The sequence below is a fragment of the Hypomesus nipponensis genome, chromosome 15 (genome assembly GCF_054491055.1).
Source record: "Hypomesus nipponensis isolate SF chromosome 15, ASM5449105v1, whole genome shotgun sequence".
NCBI classification, from domain to species: Eukaryota; Metazoa; Chordata; class Actinopteri; order Osmeriformes; family Osmeridae; genus Hypomesus; species Hypomesus nipponensis.
In genome coordinates this window covers 15,735,321-15,755,000 of record NC_140375.1, presented here as the reverse complement: position 1 = coordinate 15,755,000, position 19,680 = coordinate 15,735,321, and the positions used below count along the sequence as shown (strand labels likewise).

Below are 19,680 nucleotides of genomic sequence, written 5' to 3'. Positions count from 1 at the left end.
GAATATGCTTGCATTAGCAGGGCAGCTGTGGTGGTGTATATGGGGCCCAGTTCTGGTGGGCCGGTCTGGATCAAAGTCCAGGGCCTATTTTTACTCCCAGTCCGCCCCTGCCGCCCCGCAACATTAAGCCCCCCCCAGCATCCCCATGATAAAATATGTTCCCGCGGCTATGCGCACACATGCACACACACGCAAACATCCAAACCTACCCACACACAGGTACACACACACAAACACAAGCATCACCATCATGCACAATATGTATCACCTCTCAATGACGGATGGTTGAATGGATGCATGGATTGACTGAGTAACTGATTGATTGTGTCTTTGTCCCTGCCGCCCACCAGCGGTGTTCCAGTGCGTGTCCAGTCCGTGTGGGCGCGGAGCCACATGTCAGGAGACTCCAGAGGGCTACCGGTGCCTGTGTCCCCCCGGGTGGACGGGCCGAACCTGCCAGCTGGGTCAGTAGAATGTCTGACGCGGTTCTAGAACACAGCGGAACACTGTGGACCAGTTCTAGAACATAGCGGAACACTCCAGGACAATTGAATGGAACCTTGCTGCAGAGTGTCTGAGATGACATTTGGCTCCTTAGGAACCACAGTACACATTTGGAGCCATTCTCTCAATGCATGAGTTGCGCACTCTCATGCTCTTTCACTGCCACTGTATTCATCTTGGTGTTCCTATATGATACTGTTATATTGAGCCAAATCACCCCAAGGTTGGATCTCTTCGCTTGGATTTCTAATGAAAGATGGTCTACACACACACAGTCACACACACACACACAGTCACACACACACAGTCACACACACACACACAGTCACACACACACACACACAGTCACACACACACACAGTCACACACACACAGTCACACACACACACACAGTCACACACACACACACAGTCACACACACACAGTCACACACACACACACACAGTCACACACACACACACACAGTCACACACACACAGTCACACACACACACACAGTCACACACACACACACACAGTCACACACACACAGTCACACACACACACACAGACACACACACACACACAGACACAGTCACACACACAGTCACACACACACAGTCACACACACACACACACAGTCACACACACACAGTCACACACACACAGACACAGTCACACACACACACACAGACACACACACACAGTCACACACACACACACAGACACACACACACAGACACACACACACACACACACAGACACACACACACAGTCACACACACACAGACACACACACACACACACAGTCACACACACACAGTCACACACACACACACAGACACACACACACACACAGTCACACACACACACACAGTCACACACACACAGTCACACACACACAGACACAGTCACACACACACACACAGACACACACACACAGTCACACACACACACACACACAGACACACACACACACACAGACACACACACACAGTCACACACACACAGACACACACACACACACACACACACAGTCACACACACACACACACAGTCACACACACACACACACAGTCACACACACACAGTCACACACACACAGACACAGTCACACACACACAGACACAGTCACACACACACACAGACACAGTCACACACACACAGTCACACACACACAGACACAGTCACACACACACAGTCACACACACACACACACAGTCACACACACGCACACACAGTCACACACACGCACACACAGTCACACACACACACACACAGTCACACACACACACACACAGTCACACACACGCACACACAGTCACACACACACAGACACAGTCACACACACACACACACAGTCACACACACGCAGACACAGTCACACACACACAGACACAGTCACACACACACACAGTCACACACACACACACACAGTCACACACACACACAGTCACACACACACAGACACAGTCACACACACACACACACAGTCACACACACACAGACACAGTCACACACACGCACACACAGTCACACACACACAGACACAGTCACACACACGCACACACAGTCACACACACACACAGTCACACACACACAGACACACACACTCACACACACACACACACACACAGTCACACACACACACACACACAGTCACACACACACACAGTCACACACACACACACACACACTCACACACACACACACAGTCACACACACACACACACAGTCACACACACACACACACACACTCACACACACACACACAGTCACACACACACACACACACACACACAGTCACACACACACACACACACAGTCACACACAATCATGCATACAATGCACATCCACAGACAGAGGACACGCTTGGGGGATATAATAGTTAAGGGAGATATTATTTCATGATGACAGTCTCCCACTATTCCCTCTGTTAGAGTTATATGTCACTTTGACACCTGATAATCCCACACAGATACACTTCATAGCCCAGAGATACTGCTCCCCCTTCCCACACACACCACATACACACCACACACACACCACACACACATAAACCACTGCTTCTCACAAGAGGTAGAAACCAACCGAGAATTGCCCTGACCCAAGCAGTCTTTTCCCCCTCTCTCTCCTCCCCTCTGCCTCTCCCCACCTTACTCTCTCCCTCCCTCCCCCTACCTCCCTCCCTCCAGCTCTCTCTCACGCCCTACATCACTGTCTGCCCTCCCTCCCTCTTTCCCTCCCTCTTTCCCTCCCTCTTTCCCTCCCTCTCTCCCTCCCTCTTTCCCTCCCTCTTTCCCTCCCTCTTTCCCTCCCTCCCTCCCTCTTTCCCTCCCTCCCTCCCTCTTTCCCTCCCTCCCTCCCTCTTTCCCTCCCTCCCTCCCTCCCTCCCTCCCTCCCTCCCTCCCTCCTTACTTCACACTCTCTCTCTCCCTAGCTCTCTTCTCCCTCCTCTCTCTCTGAGCCCTTCCCAGCTCTAAGTCCCCTCTATGCTGTGGATCTGTGTGTATCCCTTCCTTCAGGCTCTTTCTATCTCTGCTCTCTCTTTATGCTCTCTCGCGGTCTCTCCTGGGAACTATCGTTCCTGTAAAACATCTCAGTGGGACTCGACATCACAGGAGTAGGCTTTGGATCACCTTACTTGACCACTTCCTCCCTCCTCATTCAAGGTGTCGCATTTTCATTCTTCCCCCTTCCCCTCCTGTCAGACACCTTTCCCCAGGGAGATAATGGGAAGAATGGGTGTGTGGGGACACACAGAACACAGAGAAGAAGAGGTGAAGAGAGTCAAGTTGAGAGATGAAGGGAGGGAGGGAAAGAGAGGTAGACAGATTCAGTAATGTAAGTTGGAGTTTCGAAATGTGTATCACAGTGGGAACCCAACACAGTGGAAAACTGGGCATGCGTTCACTTAAATAGTCCGAAAAGGATTTTGAATCACCTCTGTGAGGTTTTCGTTGTAGAGATCTCATTCCCTCATTCTGTTGTGTGCGTGACGTCCCTCTGGGCGTGGAGACCCAAATCTGTTGGCTTCTCATCTCTGACGAGCACACATCTCTGTCACCCGGCCGACGGTGTGAGCTGTAAAATGACTGCTTTACCACGGCATTGAAAGCTTTATTGCTTTTCCTTCTCCCGACAGTTTGATGTGATTTGGCCCAGGTACAAACACACAGATGAAATGCGTAGCTGTAAGGTGTGCTAGGAAACCCCGCCCGCGGATACATGATGAAAAGCAATATCTATGTGTTGTGCTGTGGTGTTGTTTACATCTCAAATGAAATCTTGAACAGCTTCAAGGCGGCTCTTTGTTCAATTCAGGATTGACGGTTATGAGAATGTGCCGTCTCATGCATGGAACCTCTCTCTCTTCTCAGACACCAATGAGTGTGAGATGGATGTGTGTGTCCACGCACGCTCCTGTCGCAATCTGATTGGTGGATACCTTTGTGACTGCCTACCTGGATGGACGAGGCCTAACTGTGACATCAGTGAGTATAAAGAACTTCTATGAAGTTTTACATTTGCACTCGCTGTTCCACAATGAGCAATGATCGTGAGAAAATAGAAGGTAATTTGATGTTGTTGCTAGCCTTGTGAGCTGAAACATGTGGTTTGAATACAGCATATTATGGCCAGGGGGATATTACATGTCTGAAAGTGTGTGATTGAGAGTGTGTTATCCTCTCTGTGCTCTTTAGGGGACAGCAGCTGTCACGGGCTATGTCTCAACGGAGGTCGATGTGAGGTAAGAGGGTTTCCTGGGTGTATTTCCTGTTTTTTAGCTTGTTCTCTTGACTGTCTACATCATACTCGGTCTGGGCTTGTGTGTCCTCGTGGTTTGTGCGAGGTTCATACCCAATATTCTCTCTCCTCACCTGAAACCAAGTTCTCCGTCATTGGTGGGAGGGAACCATGACTCGCTTTGAACACAGCCTCTCGTGGTGACCAGTCGGTCAGCTTCTGTAAGGATTCGTCCTGACCTGACCTGACTTGATTGATCTCTTCCTGTTCCCCCCAGGACCTGGTGTCAGGGTCAATCTGCCTGTGTCTGCCAGGGTTCACTGGGAAGCACTGTCAGAACCCCCCCGGCCCCTGTGACAGCGCCCCCTGTCTACACGGAGGATACTGTGCGGAGGAGGCTGGCCGGACGGCCTCCTGCAGCTGTGCGGCGGGATACACCGGGCCTTTCTGCGAGGTCAGCTCTCTCAGACAACGCAGCATATCTGTCGTGTTTCGACTTGGATCGTCGCTTAGAACATGAGCTCAAAGGGGACGCCCCCACTCCCAGCGACTGTCACGTCTAACCGGGCTCTCGTTACTTGTCTCTCTAGGTGGTGGTGGATCCGTGCAGTCCTAACCCCTGCCAGCAGGGGGTGCCATGCCGGAGCACGGACGGGGGGTACACGTGCGGCTGCCCCGAGGGTCACTATGGCAACGAGTGCACGAGCCTTAAGGATCCCTGTCATGGCCAGCACTGCCCAGGTACGTGCCAAGTGTAGAGTGTGTGTTTGGGACTTTTACACATCCAGAAACGTGAAGCTGTACCCCGCACGTCCGACAATTGGTCCACTTCCTACTGAGCCGACCTCTCCCTGAGTTTGACCCCCTTACCCTTTGTCAACTGCGGTTGCCATCGGCTGCTCCATTGTCAGCCAAGATTATTATGGGTTGGCCCCCTGTGAGCTAAGTAGGATGTGGCCCCTAATTGTGTTGTCGGTCTAAAATGTGTCCTAAGGTTTTGCTATCCCCCTCTCATCCTCTCCCCTCTGCTACCTGCCAGACGCCGTGTCGGACCCTGCTCACGGAGGTTTCAGCCTCTACATGGTGCTGGTGGGCGTGTCCGCCCTGGTGACGGCGTGCGGCTGCGCGGCCTGCGCCCTCCTCCTCTCCCGTCTGCACCGGCGGCGGAAGAAGCAGCAAGGAGGCCCTCCGGAAGAGGAGGCCATCAACAACCAGAGAGAGTTTGTCACTCTCATCCGAAACCTGGAGCGCCCCTCGCCCCTCCTGGCCCCCGTGGGCCCCCACACCCCCGTCCCCGCCCACCCCAGCTGCTGCGAGGAGATCGAGCTAACCCGACCCCCCTCGCCAGCCCCCTCTCACTCCTCCCCGGCCCTCAAACCCTCCCATGCTCACAAACTGGACATCTCCAACCTGGAGAGGGAGAAACTAAACCGCATCCACTACGCAGACAACCAGGAACTGGAGGTGTGACTTCTGGACCTTTTGAACTCCCAGATCCCAGTCTGTTTGTTTTGCACCCAGCTGGTCTCTTTCTGGGGTGTAACCCCAGTCTCCAGTGCTGTGCCATTGCTGCATTACTTCCTGTGGTGGTGGTGGGTGACCCTAGTCTGACCTCTCCCTGAGTTTGACCCCTTACCCTTTGTAAGATGAGATTGCCATTGGCCGCTCTACTGCCAGCCAAAACTATTATGGGCTGACCTTCTGTGAGCTAAGTAGGATGTGGACCCTAATTTTGTTGTTGGCCTTGATCCTATTTTAGGGCGCAGCCTTGCCAATGGGGAGAGAGATGGCATAAATCTGAACTATGACCTCTGACTTCATCCTGAACTCAGAACTAGTCTGATGTGGGCTTGTGCAGTGTGTATGTGGCTTGTCTCTTTGCCCCGTTTCACCCGAGTCCTGGTGGAGATCACATGGGGCCCGTTCCCCTAATGCGATTGGACCAGCCTGCACCAGATAAGCCTTTGCTTCCTGTACGGTCTGGGTGTCCAGCCTGAGAATGTGTTCCAAGGCGGTGACAGAGGGAGAGGGAGGAAGGTGTGGGTCTCATTCCATGAAGGATGAGTTGATCTGAAGGATAAACTCACATGCTTAAATTTAAGTGTAGGTGTTCGTTGTTGTTCTGTGTTTCTTGTTTGGTTGGTTGTGTGACTGTGTGTGTGAGTGTGTGTGTGTGTGTGTGCGTGCGTGCGTGCGTGCGTATATGTCTATTACTTGGGGGAGCGAGAGAAGGTAAAGGATTAAGAAATGAAAGAATTACATTTACTGAATCAACACATTCTAAATGGTGCCCTTTAATAAAGAAAAAAAACACCCAGAGAGATAAACAAAATAGAAAATGCTCTCAAAAATACCTAAATAAGTTTGAACTTTGGGAATGAACTGAATTCTAACACTACACTGTTGCCTGCATGGTCTCTGTTCAAAGATGTATGATTTTTATACCTTTGTGTAAAATAGCAATGTTGTATATTTGTTGTACATATTGATACTGATCTTTTTGTACTGTGGTTTGGTCTCCGAATGTTTTAATTCATGCTTTTTGTTCTCTGTCCCCTTCCATATGTCTGAGAAGACCAGCTAATATGGATTGTGATTAAAGTGCATTTAACTGATAAAGATGTGTGTATCTTCAATCCAACCTGTGTGTACGTGTGTGTGCATGTGTATATGTGTGTGTGTGTGTGTGTGTGTGTAATGTCTGTTCACTATGACCTTGCTTTTGTTATCCCATCATGGCTTTCAACTACTGTGATTGTGTCACTGGATCAGACTGCATACGCACATTACTTCTCAGCAATCATTTAAATCAAAAACGCGCACACACATAGATTGGGCTAGTAATCAGAAGGTCGCAAGATCGATTCCCGGCCGTGCCAAATGACGTTGTGCCCTTGGGCAAGACACTTCACCCTACTTGCCTCGGGGGGGGGGAATGTCCCTGTACTCACTGTAAGTCGCTCTGGATAAGAGCGTCTGCTAAATGTCCCTGTACTCACTGTAAGTCGCTCTGGATAAGAGCGTCTGCTAAATGTCCCTGTACTCACTGTAAGTCGCTCTGGATAAGAGCGTCTGCTAAATGTCCCTGTACTCACTGTAAGTCGCTCTGGATAAGAGCGTCTGCTAAATGTCCCTGTACTCACTGTAAGTCGCTCTGGATAAGAGCGTCTGCTAAATGTCCCTGTACTCACTGTAAGTCGCTCTGGATAAGAGCGTCTGCTAAATGTCCCTGTACTCACTGTAAGTCGCTCTGGATAAGAGCGTCTGCTAAATGTCCCTGTACTCACTGTAGGTCGCTCTGGATAAGAGCGTCTGCTAAATGTCCATGTACTCACTGTAAGTCGCTCTGGATAAGAGCGTCTGCTAAATCACTCAATGTAAATATTCTGACTGCCAGGAAAAAGTGGACCACCTGGCTGGCCTCCATGTTCCAACTGATGTTAGAGCCAGTGAAGTCCCCTGTTCAGCCAACTGATGTATGGGAGCGTGTGTATGTCTGTATAAAGGTCTTAGATGCCTTCAGTTTGTTCGTAAACTGAGAGAGATAAAAAGAGAGTGATGTTTTGAGGGTGAGAGACAGAAAGTGAGCGAGAGGTCACAGGGGTGGAGAGGCTTATGAGGATGACGAATGTGACCTTTGACCTGCTGGAAATGACCGTGAGCTTCCTGTCCCCACCCTGACCAGAAGGAAATGTAGGAAATTGTGTGCTCTTACCATCTCTCTCACTCACTCACTCTCTCCTCTCTCTTCTCTCTCTCTCTCTCTCTCTCTCTCTCTCTCTCTCTCACTCACTCTCTCTCTCTCTCTCTCTCTCTCTCTCTCTCTCTCTCTCTCTCCTCTCTCTTTTCTCCTCTCTCTTCTCTCCTCTCTCTTCTCTCCTCTCTCTCTCTTGCTCCTCTCTCTCTCTCTCCTCTCTCTCTCTCTCTCTCCTCTCTCTCTCTCTCTCTCTCTCTCCTCTCTCTCTGTCTCTCTCCTCTCTCTTTCTCTCTCCTCTCTCTTTCTCTCTCTCTCTCCTCTCTCTGTCTCTCTCTCTCTTTCACACACAGTCTTTATTGCAGAAACCCCTTCACACCTGCTGTGACGGTCAGGATGTGACACTAAAACCCTCCAGAATGCATCCAGTGGGACAGCGCTCTGGACATCACGGTGCTTGATTTCTGACACAGTTCACAGTGTTAGATCCAGTGTTTCAAGTCCATCTGTGAATGTTTGTGAATGTGTGTTTTTATCTTAGTCTTATCTTACATTTTATCTTCGTTTTGCATCTTAGTTTTTGCCTACTTGTGATGGGTGTGAATCATTGGATTAGTCTGTTTCATGTGTACCCAGAAAATCAGGTATCATCCAGGTGGTTTTGAGGAAAGGTATTTACAGTTATGACACGCTGTTAATCACATGTTCAGTTAATGCAACAAGGCAATGTGATACAGAGGAATAACAAATACATTCGTGTGAAAGTCACCAATTTCTTGTCAACATGCACAATCATGACTCATGCAGAACAAGACATGTAATCGACTGCTCCCTTCTGGTCGTTAGAGGTAGTGCATGCAGTTTCTGTTAGAGATCACTAAACTTCCGCTGGTGGGACACAGGGAGGTGTGACAAGATTTCGGCTGCAATCGCCGAGTTGAACAATCTGAACGGAATACCCAAGTGTCTGTTGGTGGTTCACAAAAACTGGTAGGTATTCAAATATTTTAGTTTCTGATCACACACATGTATTTCTCAATATCCTATTTTCACCTTAAATGTAGCAAGTTGGCTAGCTTAGTACGTTATTGTTCTACGACATAGAAAGCTAGCATTAGCTAGCTAACTGAGGCCTAGTTAATTTTGCAGTAGCTAGCCAGGTAGCTCTAGCTATAGTTAGCTAGCTAGCTACTTGCAGAATTGCATGCTTTTTCTGATTGACTGGCTAACAGCATATACGTAATAGTTTGCATTCTAAATATGGTTTTATAGTTGTATGTATTAAAGAAAGCAACATTATTGAGTAAGTATATGCAAAATGATTTCCCTAGTCCCCTCAACCTCACCGACCAGCTGCATGGTGTTGTGGCTGTAGCTGCTAGAGCTAGCTAGCTTGCTTATAGAGCACTGTAGTAACTTACTCAGTACGTTAGATATGTAGTTACCACACTACCCGTACTAAACTAAAACGCTATCAGTTTATGGTCTTTAAGGACCTAAGGTTATTTCTTCACCGAACGGTCATGTGATTCAGAGAACTGAAATATTTGTAAGTGCAGCGTGTGGTTGGATCCTGCGCGATGGCCAAATGACCAGTTCGTTTACATTCTTATGACAAGTTATCCATGCAGGGCAATTAACGGTGAAACAGGTTGTGGGGCAAAGCCCAGACTTGAGATAGAGGCGCATACACATTACACACCCATTCTCTGATTTCTTTCTTGTTTCCTTCTCTTACCCCCCCCCCCCCACACCCCCCCCCCCCACACACACACTCACTCACTGACTCCCCTCCCCATCTCCACAGCAACCGTGCCGCGCCGCGCCCCCACCCCGAGCGGTGCCGTCATGTGGCAGGAGGCCCGCAAGCACGAGAGGAAACTGCGTGGCATGATGGTGGACTACAAACGACGCGGCGAGCGCCGGCGAGAGTACTACGAGAAGATCGTAAGACCCGTCTCTCTGGATGTCACTCTGAGGCTGTGATAAGTGTCCCTCTGCTCACTCTCTCTGTCTCTCTCTCACTCTCTCTCTGTCTCTCTCTCTCTGTCCATCTCTCTCTCTCTGTCCTTCTCTGTCTCTCTCTCTCTCTCTCTCTCTGTCCATCTCTCTCTCACTCACTCACTCACTCTCTCTGTCTCACTCTCTCTCTGTCCGTCTCTCTCTCTGTCTCACTCTCTCTCTGTCTCTCTCTCTCTCTCTCTGTCCATCTCTCTCTCTGTCTCTCTCTGTCTCCACTACAGAAAAAGGACCCGGCTCAGTTCCTTCAGGTTCACGGCCGGGCCTACAAGATCCATCTAGACTCTGCTGTCGCGCTCGCCGCAGAAAGCCCCATTAACATGTGAGGAAAACAGACACACACACACACACACACACACACACTGTGTGATTACTCATGTGTCATGCCCTTCTATCTAGGATGCCCTGGCTGGGAGACGCCAATAACATGATTGACAGGTTTGACGTGAGAGCTCACCTGGATTACATACCCACCTACACTCCTCCACTCCTCAGCACAGTGTAAGTCTGCCTCAGAGAAAATACTTTGGTTTGCAAAGGAACAAATGGTGTGTGTCTGTGGCTCTAATTTGGTGTACTGTCTTCCATTGTGGTTCTAGCACTCCGGAACAGGAGTCGGAGGAGAGGAAATGCAACTATGAGCGCTACCGAGGCCTGGTGCAGAATGACTTTGCTAACAGTGAGTTTCCACTGGCCTTGTAATTCATACAGGACCCTCCTGTGGACGGCAGGCCATTCATCTGCTGTCTCCTGGGTCCTAGCTCCCGCTGGGTATATTTTGCTCATGTTGTGTCTGTGCTTTGTCACTCTCCCCGCAGTCTCTGAGGAGCAGTGCTTGTACCAGATCTACGTGGACGAGCTCTACGGTGGCCTGCAGAGGCCAAACGAGGACGAGAAAAAAAAGTACGCCCCACCATCTTCACAAACAAACGAGTGCTCTGTCCTCGTCTATCCAGTTGGTTGATATTCAGTGTGTGATGCTTTCTCTTCGCTGGGCAGGCTGGCCGAGAAGAAGGCCACCATTGGCTACACGTACGAGGACAGCACCGTGACGGAGCCTGACGGCCAATCAGAAAAGGGAGAAGAGGACGACTCGGAGAACAGCGAATCAGAGGAAGACGAGGGCATTCCCGACATTGGTGAGGAAACTGTCACGTGGGATGGTTTGTTTACAAATCACGCTTTGATGTTGAACATACTGTTGGAGTTTAACATAGCTCAGTCCTAACCTTAAAAGTGTGTGTGTGTGTGTGTCACAGATGTGGAGGTGGATGTTGATGAGCTGAACCAGGAGCAGGTGTTGGACATAAACAAGATGGCCTCACCGTATGGCATGGCAGAGGGAGACTTTGTCAGGTCAGTCTGTCACCCTCGCCCCATCACTGGTCCAATGTGAAAGAAAAAACACTGTACCCAGGAAGTGACCTATGACGTTGTCCAATAGGATGCTGAGGAAGGACAAGGAGGAAGTGGAGGCCATCAAACATGCCAAGGCCCTGGAGGCAGAGAAGGCCATGTACTCTGTAAGACTGGAACCGCACGTGTGTGTGTGTGTGTGTGTGTGTGTGTGTGTGTGTGTGTGTGTGTGTGTATGTGTGTGTGTGTGTATGTGTGTGTGTGTGTGTGTGTGTGTGTGTGTGTGTGTGTGTGTGTGTGTGTGTGTGTGTGTGTGTGTGTGTGTGTGTGTGTGTGTGTGTGTGTGTGTGTGTGTGTGTGTGTGTGTGTATGCATGTGTGCGTCTCCCTCACTGTGTGTTTGATGTGACACAGGGTCGACGTTCTCGCAGACAGAGGAGGGAGTTCAGAGAGAAGAGGCTGAAGGGCCGACAGATCAGCCCCCCCAGGTACCTGACCCCCCCCCCCCTGCAGAACACAGCCTGAACACCTGACCCCCCCTGCAGAACACAGCCTGAACACCTGACCCCCCCCCCCTGCAGAACACAGCCTGAACACCTGACCCCCCCCCTGCAAAACACAGCCTGAACACCTGCCCCCCCCCCCCTGCAGAACACAGCCTGAACACCTGACCCCCCCCCCTGCAGAACACAGCCTGAACACCTGACCCCCCCCCCTGCAGAACACAGCCTGAACACCTGACCCCCCCCCCCTGCAGAACACAGCCTGAACACCTGACCGCTCTCCTGGCTGGCTCCTTCACCCTCCCCCCTCCCTCAACACTTCCTTTTTTCCCCTCAAAAAACACGAACCAATGGGAGGGCAGCGAGTCTAAATGCCACACGTGTGTTTGTCTGTTCCAGCTACGCCAGAAGGGACAGCCCCACCTACGACCCCTACAAAAGGTGAGGACCTCCGACTGCTCTTGCCACACTCAGCTGCTGTGGATACCCGGGCAAGATGGCCGCCAGTGCCAGGTGCTCATCCTTCCTCTCCTCTCTCTCACCCCCTCTCTCCACTCAGACCTGAGTCCGAGTCCAGCTCGGAGTCCCGGTCTCGCTCCCGCTCACCGGGCCCAGAGAAGATCACCTTCATTACCAGCTTTGGAGGAAGTGACGAGGAGGCCGCCGCTGCCGCCGCCGCTGCCGCCAACCAGGCTCCGCCTACTGCCCTCTCCGCCCACGCCCCCGCCAACTCGCAGCACCACCCCGCAGGTCATAGCAGGGGCTCCCGGTCGGTAACTTTCCCCTTCCTGGCTTCTCATTGGTTGTGTTCTACTGTCACTCATTTTGCTGTCCAACCAAATGACCTCAGTAGATGTCGATTGCCAGATGGGTGCTAGTTTGGTTGGCGGGTGTGATGGAGCTGAGGTGGTCAGACCAGTCTGTTGGATCCTCCTAGCCATGTAGTGAATTAGCCTACAGAGAAAGATCACAGTTTGAGCTATGCATGTCGCCCCCAGCAACAAGCACAATTCAGACGTGTGTGTGTGTGAGGGTGTGAGAGAGAGACACTGACGCACATTCAAGAATGATGGGACTGCATGACATGATGTTCTGCGTTCTTGGCTAAAGCTAAAGCACCCTGGATGGGCTTGCTTTTCCCACCGTTAATTGATCACCTGTTTCCACTCTTGACTGTGATTGGCTGTGCAACACCAGCAGCTTGAAGTACACCGCACCACGGAAGACAACCTGAATCTGAATCCCGTTTTTTTTTTTTTTTTTTACTTTGATGGAACTCCAGAGTTCTATGAGCCTGGGGGGGGGGTCCTAACATCCCCGTGTGTGTCTGTCTCTCCAGCAGACGAAGGTCGTCCTCCAGCCACTCCTCGTCCTCCTCCTCCTCCTCGCGCTCCTCCTCGCGCTCCTCCTCCTCGCGCTCGCGCCGTGGCCGGAGGGGTCGGGGGGGCCGGGACGGCGGCGGGCGCCGCTCGCGCTCCAGGGGGCGCTCGGACTCGCGCTCCAGGGGGCGCTCAGACTCGCGCTCCAGGGGGCGGGGCAGCAACGGAGGGGGCGGGAGCAGGAGAAGGTACAACCGCACGCGGTCGCACTCCAACGACCGGGAGAGAGAGAGAGAGCGGGAGAGAGAGCGGGAGCGGGAGAGAGAGCGGGAGAGAGAGCGGGAGAGAGAGCGGGAGAGAGAGCGGGACAGGGGCCGGCGCTACTCTGCGCGTAGACGAACACGGTAAGACTTTTGGCGTCCGGTAACAAAACATGGTTAACTGGAACGTGTGTGTGTGTGAGGCTGGACTAGAGAAATGGCATGTTCCTCTGTAGAAGGTGTGGTCCTGGATGTGTGCGTGTCTGCACGCTTGAAAGGATGTGACTTGTGTGTGTGTGTGTGTGTGTGTGTGTATGCTGTCTGTGCTGGCGGGCACCCATAATAACCTTGGCGACCGCCCCCCCTCCCTCCTATAGGTCTCGCTCCAGCTCGCGACAGGGGGCCAGGTGGGGGGGTCGGAGTTCCGGAGGGCACCGGAGAGGGGGCAGCAGCAGCCCCAGCCCCCCCCAGTCCCCCAGCCCCCCCAGCCGCAGCCCCTCCCCCAGGGGGGCCCCGCCCTCTGCCACCGCCCTGTCTGACAAGCTGAGAAAGTGAGTGCTGTTGTCGTAGGCCGCATGCAGAGAACATGAGCTCACACGCTCATGCTGAATCACACACACAATGCGGCAGCTCTGCGTCACACATCCACAGCCCCAGCAGACGCTTCGTCCCATTTCGTCATTTGTGTAAACGTAGAAAAGGCAACAGCTCTACTAACAACACTGTGGGGCCTGTGGAGTCTAAATGAGTATCTCAAATGTAGTACTGCTGATTGTCCTGTAGGTGGAGCCATTGGATGAGAAAACCTAATGGATTATGTATGTATGGCGTTCATGTTTCCCCCCCCCCCCCTCTCTCCTCCCCTCCCCCCCCCCCCCCCCTCCAGGCCTGATACTCCGGGTGGTAAAGAGACGGGAGCTGCCAAAGTCAGTAAGAATTTGATCTCGCTGGGTTTGTTGCTAAAGTCTACGCCTCCCTCACTCCTGACAGGCTGCCCTGGTTGTCCAATCAGGCCGGGGGGTCCCGCCCCCTCCCCCGGGCCTCCGTTACACACAGCCTATGGCGCTTTTCAGCCCCCTGTCTTTGACTCCGCCCTCCCGTCTGGACGTGTGTCCGTTTAGCGGCTCCCAGTGTTGACCTGTAACCACCTTGCTCACCCTGCTGGCTGTAGCCCCGCCCCTTTCCTGCCGTCCACCGACAGTGTGGGAGGAGCCTCCAGAGCGTCGCAGCTATCTGCCGAGGAGTGTCTCTGACCACACCCGCCTCTCTCCTCTCTGTGTTGAATAGTCCGGGTGCCCTCTCTGCCCTGGGTGGAAGTAGCCAGTGAAGTGCCTTCTGAGCAGAGATGGGGTGGAGGTCAGGGGGGTGGAGATCAGGGGGGGGGGTGGAGATCAGGGGGGGGGTGGAGGTCAGGGGGGTGGAGGTCAGGGGGGGGTGGGGGTCAGGGGGGTGGAGATCAGGGGGGGGTGGAGATCAGGGGGGGTGTAGGTCAGGGGGGTGGAGGTCAGGGGGGGTGGAGGTCAGGGGGGGGTGGGGGTCAGGGGGGGTGGAGGTCAGGGGGGTGGAGGTCAGGGGGGGTGGGGGTCAGGGGGGTGGAGATCAGGGGGGGTGGAGGTCAGGGGGGTGGAGGTCAGGGGGGGTGGAGGTCAGGGGGGTGGAGGTCAGGGGGGTGGAGGTCAGGGGGGTGGAGATCAGGGGGGGGTGGAGGTCAGGGGGGTGGTGGTCAGGGGGGGTGGAGGTCAGGGGGGTGGAGATCAGGGGGGGGTGGAGGTCAGGGGGGTGGTGGTCAGGGGGGGTGGAGGTCAGAGGGGGGGTCAGGGGGGGGTGGGAGTCAGAGGGGGGTGGGGGTCAGGGGGGTGGGACTGATCCGTTGTAGTGTGTAGTGTTTCTCACTTAGTCTCCACAGTCGCGGTGTCACTAAGGTGAACCGTGAGAGCTGATGTGTGCTTGTCAAAACCCCTCATATTGATTCCTTTTCTTGCTTCCTTTCCTGTGCCCTGCCCCCTTCATCAATGATCTCTATAGATTTTTGGGGTAAGTGTTGTTGTCAATAGCGTGTTGCCTTGCAGGAGCAGTCCTGGGTAAAGATAGATGTGTTTATTGGACTTCTGTGAATGGTGGGAACCTTTATAGTCAGCCCTGTCTTGTGGTACAACAGTATTGTAGTAGAATGTAGATGTAGGTTGTCGACCATCCCAGGGCAGTGTAGATATGTAGTTTATAGCCTGTGTCATAGGGTTTGGATCCTCTGAAAACGCAGCGTCACTTCCTTGTCTAAATCGCTGATGTGGAACCGCGGAAAGTATGTGGTTTTTCACCCGTCCAATCGCCTTAGATCCCAGGTGCTCCTCGAGGCGGGCGAGGAAGATGCACGCTTGCGTTTCCAGATGGTTTCAGACAGGGCTGTGGACGAGCCGCGGCCTGCGCCGGGGAGCCAGCCAGGGAGCCTGGGGAGCTGGGACGGCTCCTGGACAGCAGGTGCTGCTAACAAGCCCCGGCAGGCCGGCGCGCCACACCTCGCCTCTCCCACCAGAGGCCCAAGGAGGCAATGCGAGAGCTCAAACCAGTTCAGGAAGGACTTTACCTGGACGCCGACCAAGGGGGCGGAGATCTCCCTGCCGGCGCAGTCGCTGGGAGATCTGAGCCCACACAGAATTGGGCTAGATGAGAACACATAATGGTGTTTTGATTTCGTCCCCGAGTCTTTTGTCATGGGTTATGAGCGCTGTTGTTCGCTCACGCGCCCTGAATCTGGACAGGATGAGCTAGTAATGAGACTGTTGGGCTGTGAGAGACTAGTGGCTGTGGGGGGGCGGGGGGGGAGGGGCAGCAAGGAGCAAGTGTTCTCTCCAGCAGAGAGCAGGCTGGGACAGGACTGTGTGTCTGGAGCTGTTTTGACCTGTACTTCTTGCATGACCAGCTGAATTCCTACCTGGCCAGGTACACCCAGGAAGGGGTGTGGCCTTCAGGAGCAACACTTAACACAAACAACTCCTGACTGAACTCAGTGGACCTAAACTTGTTGTTGTTTTATTCAATTCCCCTTTACTCCCCCCAGCACGCACCCCCTACATTCATATATACATTAGACCCATATGGAGAGACCAGTGAAATGTAACCTGACCCCCACCCCCCTTCACCCAGTCATGCTGTCCCAGACTATGTGCAGGGAACAGGCACAGAGTTCACCTCTCCTCATGGCACATAGCGCCCTCTCCTCCAGCCCTGGCGCAACACGATAGACCCTACATGTGATTTATTTATATGTATGTGTTCCCTCAGCTGACCCAGGTCTAAACCCCCTGGCACTGTATATAAGCCTTAGCGCGTGCGCGCACACACACACACACATGGCGTGCACCCCGGCCCGGAGAGTGCTCTGATGTATGTGTGTGTTTTGCAGCCAAAGATGACCCCGCAGGAGAAGTTGAAGATACGCATGCAGAAGGCCCTCAACAGACAGTGTGAGTGACGCTCCCTGCTCACCACACACACACACACACATTCTGAATCAGAATTTGGTTTATTCGCCACGTATGTTACACGGGTGGGGGGGGCGGTGGGGGGGGGGGGGGGGGGTAATATAATGGTTGGGTAAACACTGCATATTCGGATCTTAAAGTAAGTAAAAAAAAGTTAGAAAGTTAAACTAATTCTAAGAACTAAACAATTTTAAAATAAACCAATTTTAAAAATAAAATTGTGTGTATATATATATATATATAAGAATTTAAATGAGCAAACACACACATATACATACACACACACACACGGCCTCTTTCACTTCCTCATGTTGACACGTTTTAATGATGGCTCGATTGTAATGACTGTATGATTGTAATGTTAAAATGGAGCACTCGGGGTCTAAATAGATGCTGGCCGTCGTCACATTGGCTGGTACTAAGTTAGGAGAAATAAGCTTGTGGGCTGTATCGCTTGTTACACATGAGGAGTAAATCTGTTTCCTTTTGTGATCTTTCAGCCAAGGCGGATAAGAGAGCTGCCCAGGTGAAGATCCAGCAGCAGGAGAACAAGCGGCAGGTGTGTGTCACCTTCACACAGTATCCACCACACACACGCACACACACACACACACACACGTTGTGTGTGTCCTCCCAGCACCAGACAATGTTTTTCATGCTGACCGCGTGTTTGTCTCACAGGAGCGAGAGGGGGAGCTGCGAGCCATGGCACGCAAGATCCGCATGAAGTAAGACCGTGTGTGTGTGTGTGTGTGTGTGTGTCAGTGCTGTGTTGGTATGAATATCTGACCATCCGGCTGTCCTCCAGGGAGCGTGAGCGTCGTGAGAAAGAGAGGGACGAGTGGGAGAAGCAGTACGGCCACCAAAGTCACTCGCCCTCGCCGTCGCCCTCGCCATCCAAATACAGTAAGTCCCTGAACGCCCCCCGCTCACCTGACAGCAGGGGTAGGAGCCCCCCCCCCTGGCCTGAACACCAACAGGTTGCTCCTCAAAGCCCTCCAGTGGGCGCCACTAACTGTGCCGCTATTGTTTCAACCGCCAAAGCGTCATGTGCCCAGTGTTGCTGCAGGCTGATGTCTTGATGAGTCATGTTGCTTCTTCTCTGCCCTCTGCTCCCCCAGGCCGCGACCACAGCTCATCCAGAAGGTATGTGAGACGCCCAGAGAATCCCAGCACTCGCTGCCAACATGGAGGGACTGGTTGCTTTTATCACCACATTACACACACACACACACACACACACATACACACACACTTAGATACGTTTTGAGATTTGTCTTGTGGCTTTGATATTCTTGGTCGTAGACTGTCTCAAATTATACGTGCACGTGCGCACGCACAAATTGTAGTTCCTGTCAGAATGACGTTTCACACACACACACACACACACACAGTCAAATCATGAGAGGAGTCTGGAGCAGGTGACTGCAGCGCTGCAGGATCTGGTCTCACGCTGTCATGCATCTTGTGTGCTTCTTTCTCTCCCCCCCTCCCTCCTCTCCTCCCTCTCTCCCCCTCCCTCCTCTCCTCCCTCTCTCCCCCCTCCCTCCTCTCCTCCCTCTCCCCCACTCCCCCCTCCCTCCTCTCCTCCCTCTCTCCCCCCTCCCTCCTCTCCTCCCTCTCTCCCCCCTCCCTCCTCTCCTCCCTCTCTCCCCCCTCCCTCCTCTCCTCCCTCTCTCCCCCCTCCCTCCTCTCCTCCCTCCTCTCCCCCCTCCCTCCTCTCCTCCCTCTCTCCCCCCTCCCTCCTCTCCTCCCTCTCTCCCCCCTCCCTCCTCTCCTCCCTCTCTCCTCCCTCCCTCCTCTCCTCCCTCTCTCTCCATGTCTGTCCCTCAGGAGGTCTCGTTCACGATCAAGGAGCCCATACTACCGATATTGAGACAACCAGAGACACGCTGAATCCCTCCCTCCCTCTGTCTCAGTCTTGTCCTCGGGGCCAAGAGGCACGAGAAGAAAGTATGCCTGGTAGACGATGGAAAGAGGAGGAGAGAGGGACCTGGAGGGGAAAGGGCAAGTGAAGACCTGAAATGAAGGCCAGAGTTGAGTGATGAATGTCATAATAGTGAATTCTGATCTGGTATCATAGGTTATTTCATCTGCAACTAGAGTCGTTGATGAATTGTCATTAAAACTGATACCTTACATCTGGTCACACCTCTGAATCTTTAATCCTGGGAATTGGCATTGGCAAAGAGATGTCCTCTCTTTTATCTTTTCCTCACCTATTCACACGGCCCCTTCTGCCTGTTCAACACAGATGCATCTGTAAATACGATTGCTCCTTTTTGAAGTTGGAAAAAAAATCCTCTGATGGAAATTGTCATTTTGTGAATATTTGGAAAGCTATTGATTAACAACTGCCTCAGAGTCTTTGTAAACTAGGCAGCTCTGTCACCCACCTACACAATTATGTACATGTAAAACTTAAGTGAACTGTTATGGGTTACGTTTTGTTTTATTCCGAATAATATCAAATATCAGATGGTGAATTCCAAATAAAACGAATAGAGTATTGGATGTGTCGGACGCTTCATTTGTGTTTATGAACTAAACTTACTGGACGCTACCTAAAGCCATATTAATGTTTTGACTTCGTCACCAGGTGGTGCCAAACCCCATTCACACTTTATAAAAAATATCTAAATGTGCTTTTAGAAAGACATTGTTAGACTGTCTGTCAAAGAACAGCCGTCGTCACATGTTGTGTTACTACATTGTGTAATGGAAGTCCAAGATGTTTCAAATTCGGATACCAAGTGAGAAGCTGATTATTTATTAGGTTTTACACTAATCTATGCCTTTTAGTTCAATGGTTTATTTT

The 19,680-nt window shown here is 52.2% G+C and overlaps 2 protein-coding genes across 4 annotated transcripts in view; both read left to right on the top strand.

Annotated features, from left to right (window-relative positions):
• The window catches only part of LOC146257768 (uncharacterized), a 33,584-nt gene extending 26,756 nt beyond the window's left edge, over nt 1-6,828 (top strand). Inside the window, exons 9-14 of the mRNA XM_084673737.1 lie at nt 351-464; nt 3,864-3,977; nt 4,188-4,234; nt 4,508-4,684; nt 4,821-4,971; nt 5,270-6,828. Coding sequence (XP_084529863.1) covers nt 351-464; nt 3,864-3,977; nt 4,188-4,234; nt 4,508-4,684; nt 4,821-4,971; nt 5,270-5,700 — 1,034 coding nt within the window. The 3' untranslated portion in view covers nt 5,701-6,828. The remainder of the gene's footprint in view (nt 1-350; nt 465-3,863; nt 3,978-4,187; nt 4,235-4,507; nt 4,685-4,820; nt 4,972-5,269) is intronic.
• A 1,958-nt stretch (nt 6,829-8,786) lies between these two features.
• clasrp (CLK4-associating serine/arginine rich protein) lies at nt 8,787-19,373 on the top strand. Of its 3 annotated transcripts, none has more exons than XR_014729895.1 (21): nt 8,787-8,914; nt 9,732-9,871; nt 10,168-10,265; nt 10,343-10,444; nt 10,543-10,622; nt 10,762-10,846; nt 10,943-11,082; nt 11,203-11,299; nt 11,388-11,466; nt 11,713-11,786; nt 12,201-12,242; nt 12,361-12,570; nt 13,141-13,524; nt 13,758-13,931; nt 14,267-14,310; nt 16,784-16,844; nt 17,363-17,421; nt 17,544-17,590; nt 17,671-17,768; nt 17,984-18,008; nt 18,696-19,373. XR_014729895.1 is itself a non-coding variant. In XM_084673739.1 (21 exons), exons 2-21 carry the CDS (start codon nt 9,773-9,775, stop codon nt 18,736-18,738), a joined length of 2,034 nt encoding a protein of 677 aa, XP_084529865.1. In that variant the 5' UTR covers nt 8,787-8,914; nt 9,732-9,772; the 3' UTR covers nt 18,739-19,373. The 3 variants fall into 3 exon arrangements, 2 of the variants coding, with proteins under 2 accessions (XP_084529865.1, XP_084529864.1); XM_084673739.1 differs by having other exon boundaries at nt 13,144-13,524; nt 14,267-14,306; XM_084673738.1 differs by having other exon boundaries at nt 14,267-14,306.
• The last annotated feature ends 307 nt before the right edge of the window (nt 19,374-19,680 follow it).

Coding starts and splice junctions, on each gene's coding strand:
- clasrp (XM_084673738.1), top strand. CDS start 9,773: ATGTGGCAGGAGGCCCGCAAGCACGAGAGGAAACTGCGTGGCATGATG. Junction 11,467..11,712: donor CAGAGAAGGCCATGTACTCT/GTAAGACTGGAA, acceptor GATGTGACACAG/GGTCGACGTTCTCGCAGACA. Junction 17,422..17,543: donor AGCAGGAGAACAAGCGGCAG/GTGTGTGTCACC, acceptor TTTGTCTCACAG/GAGCGAGAGGGGGAGCTGCG.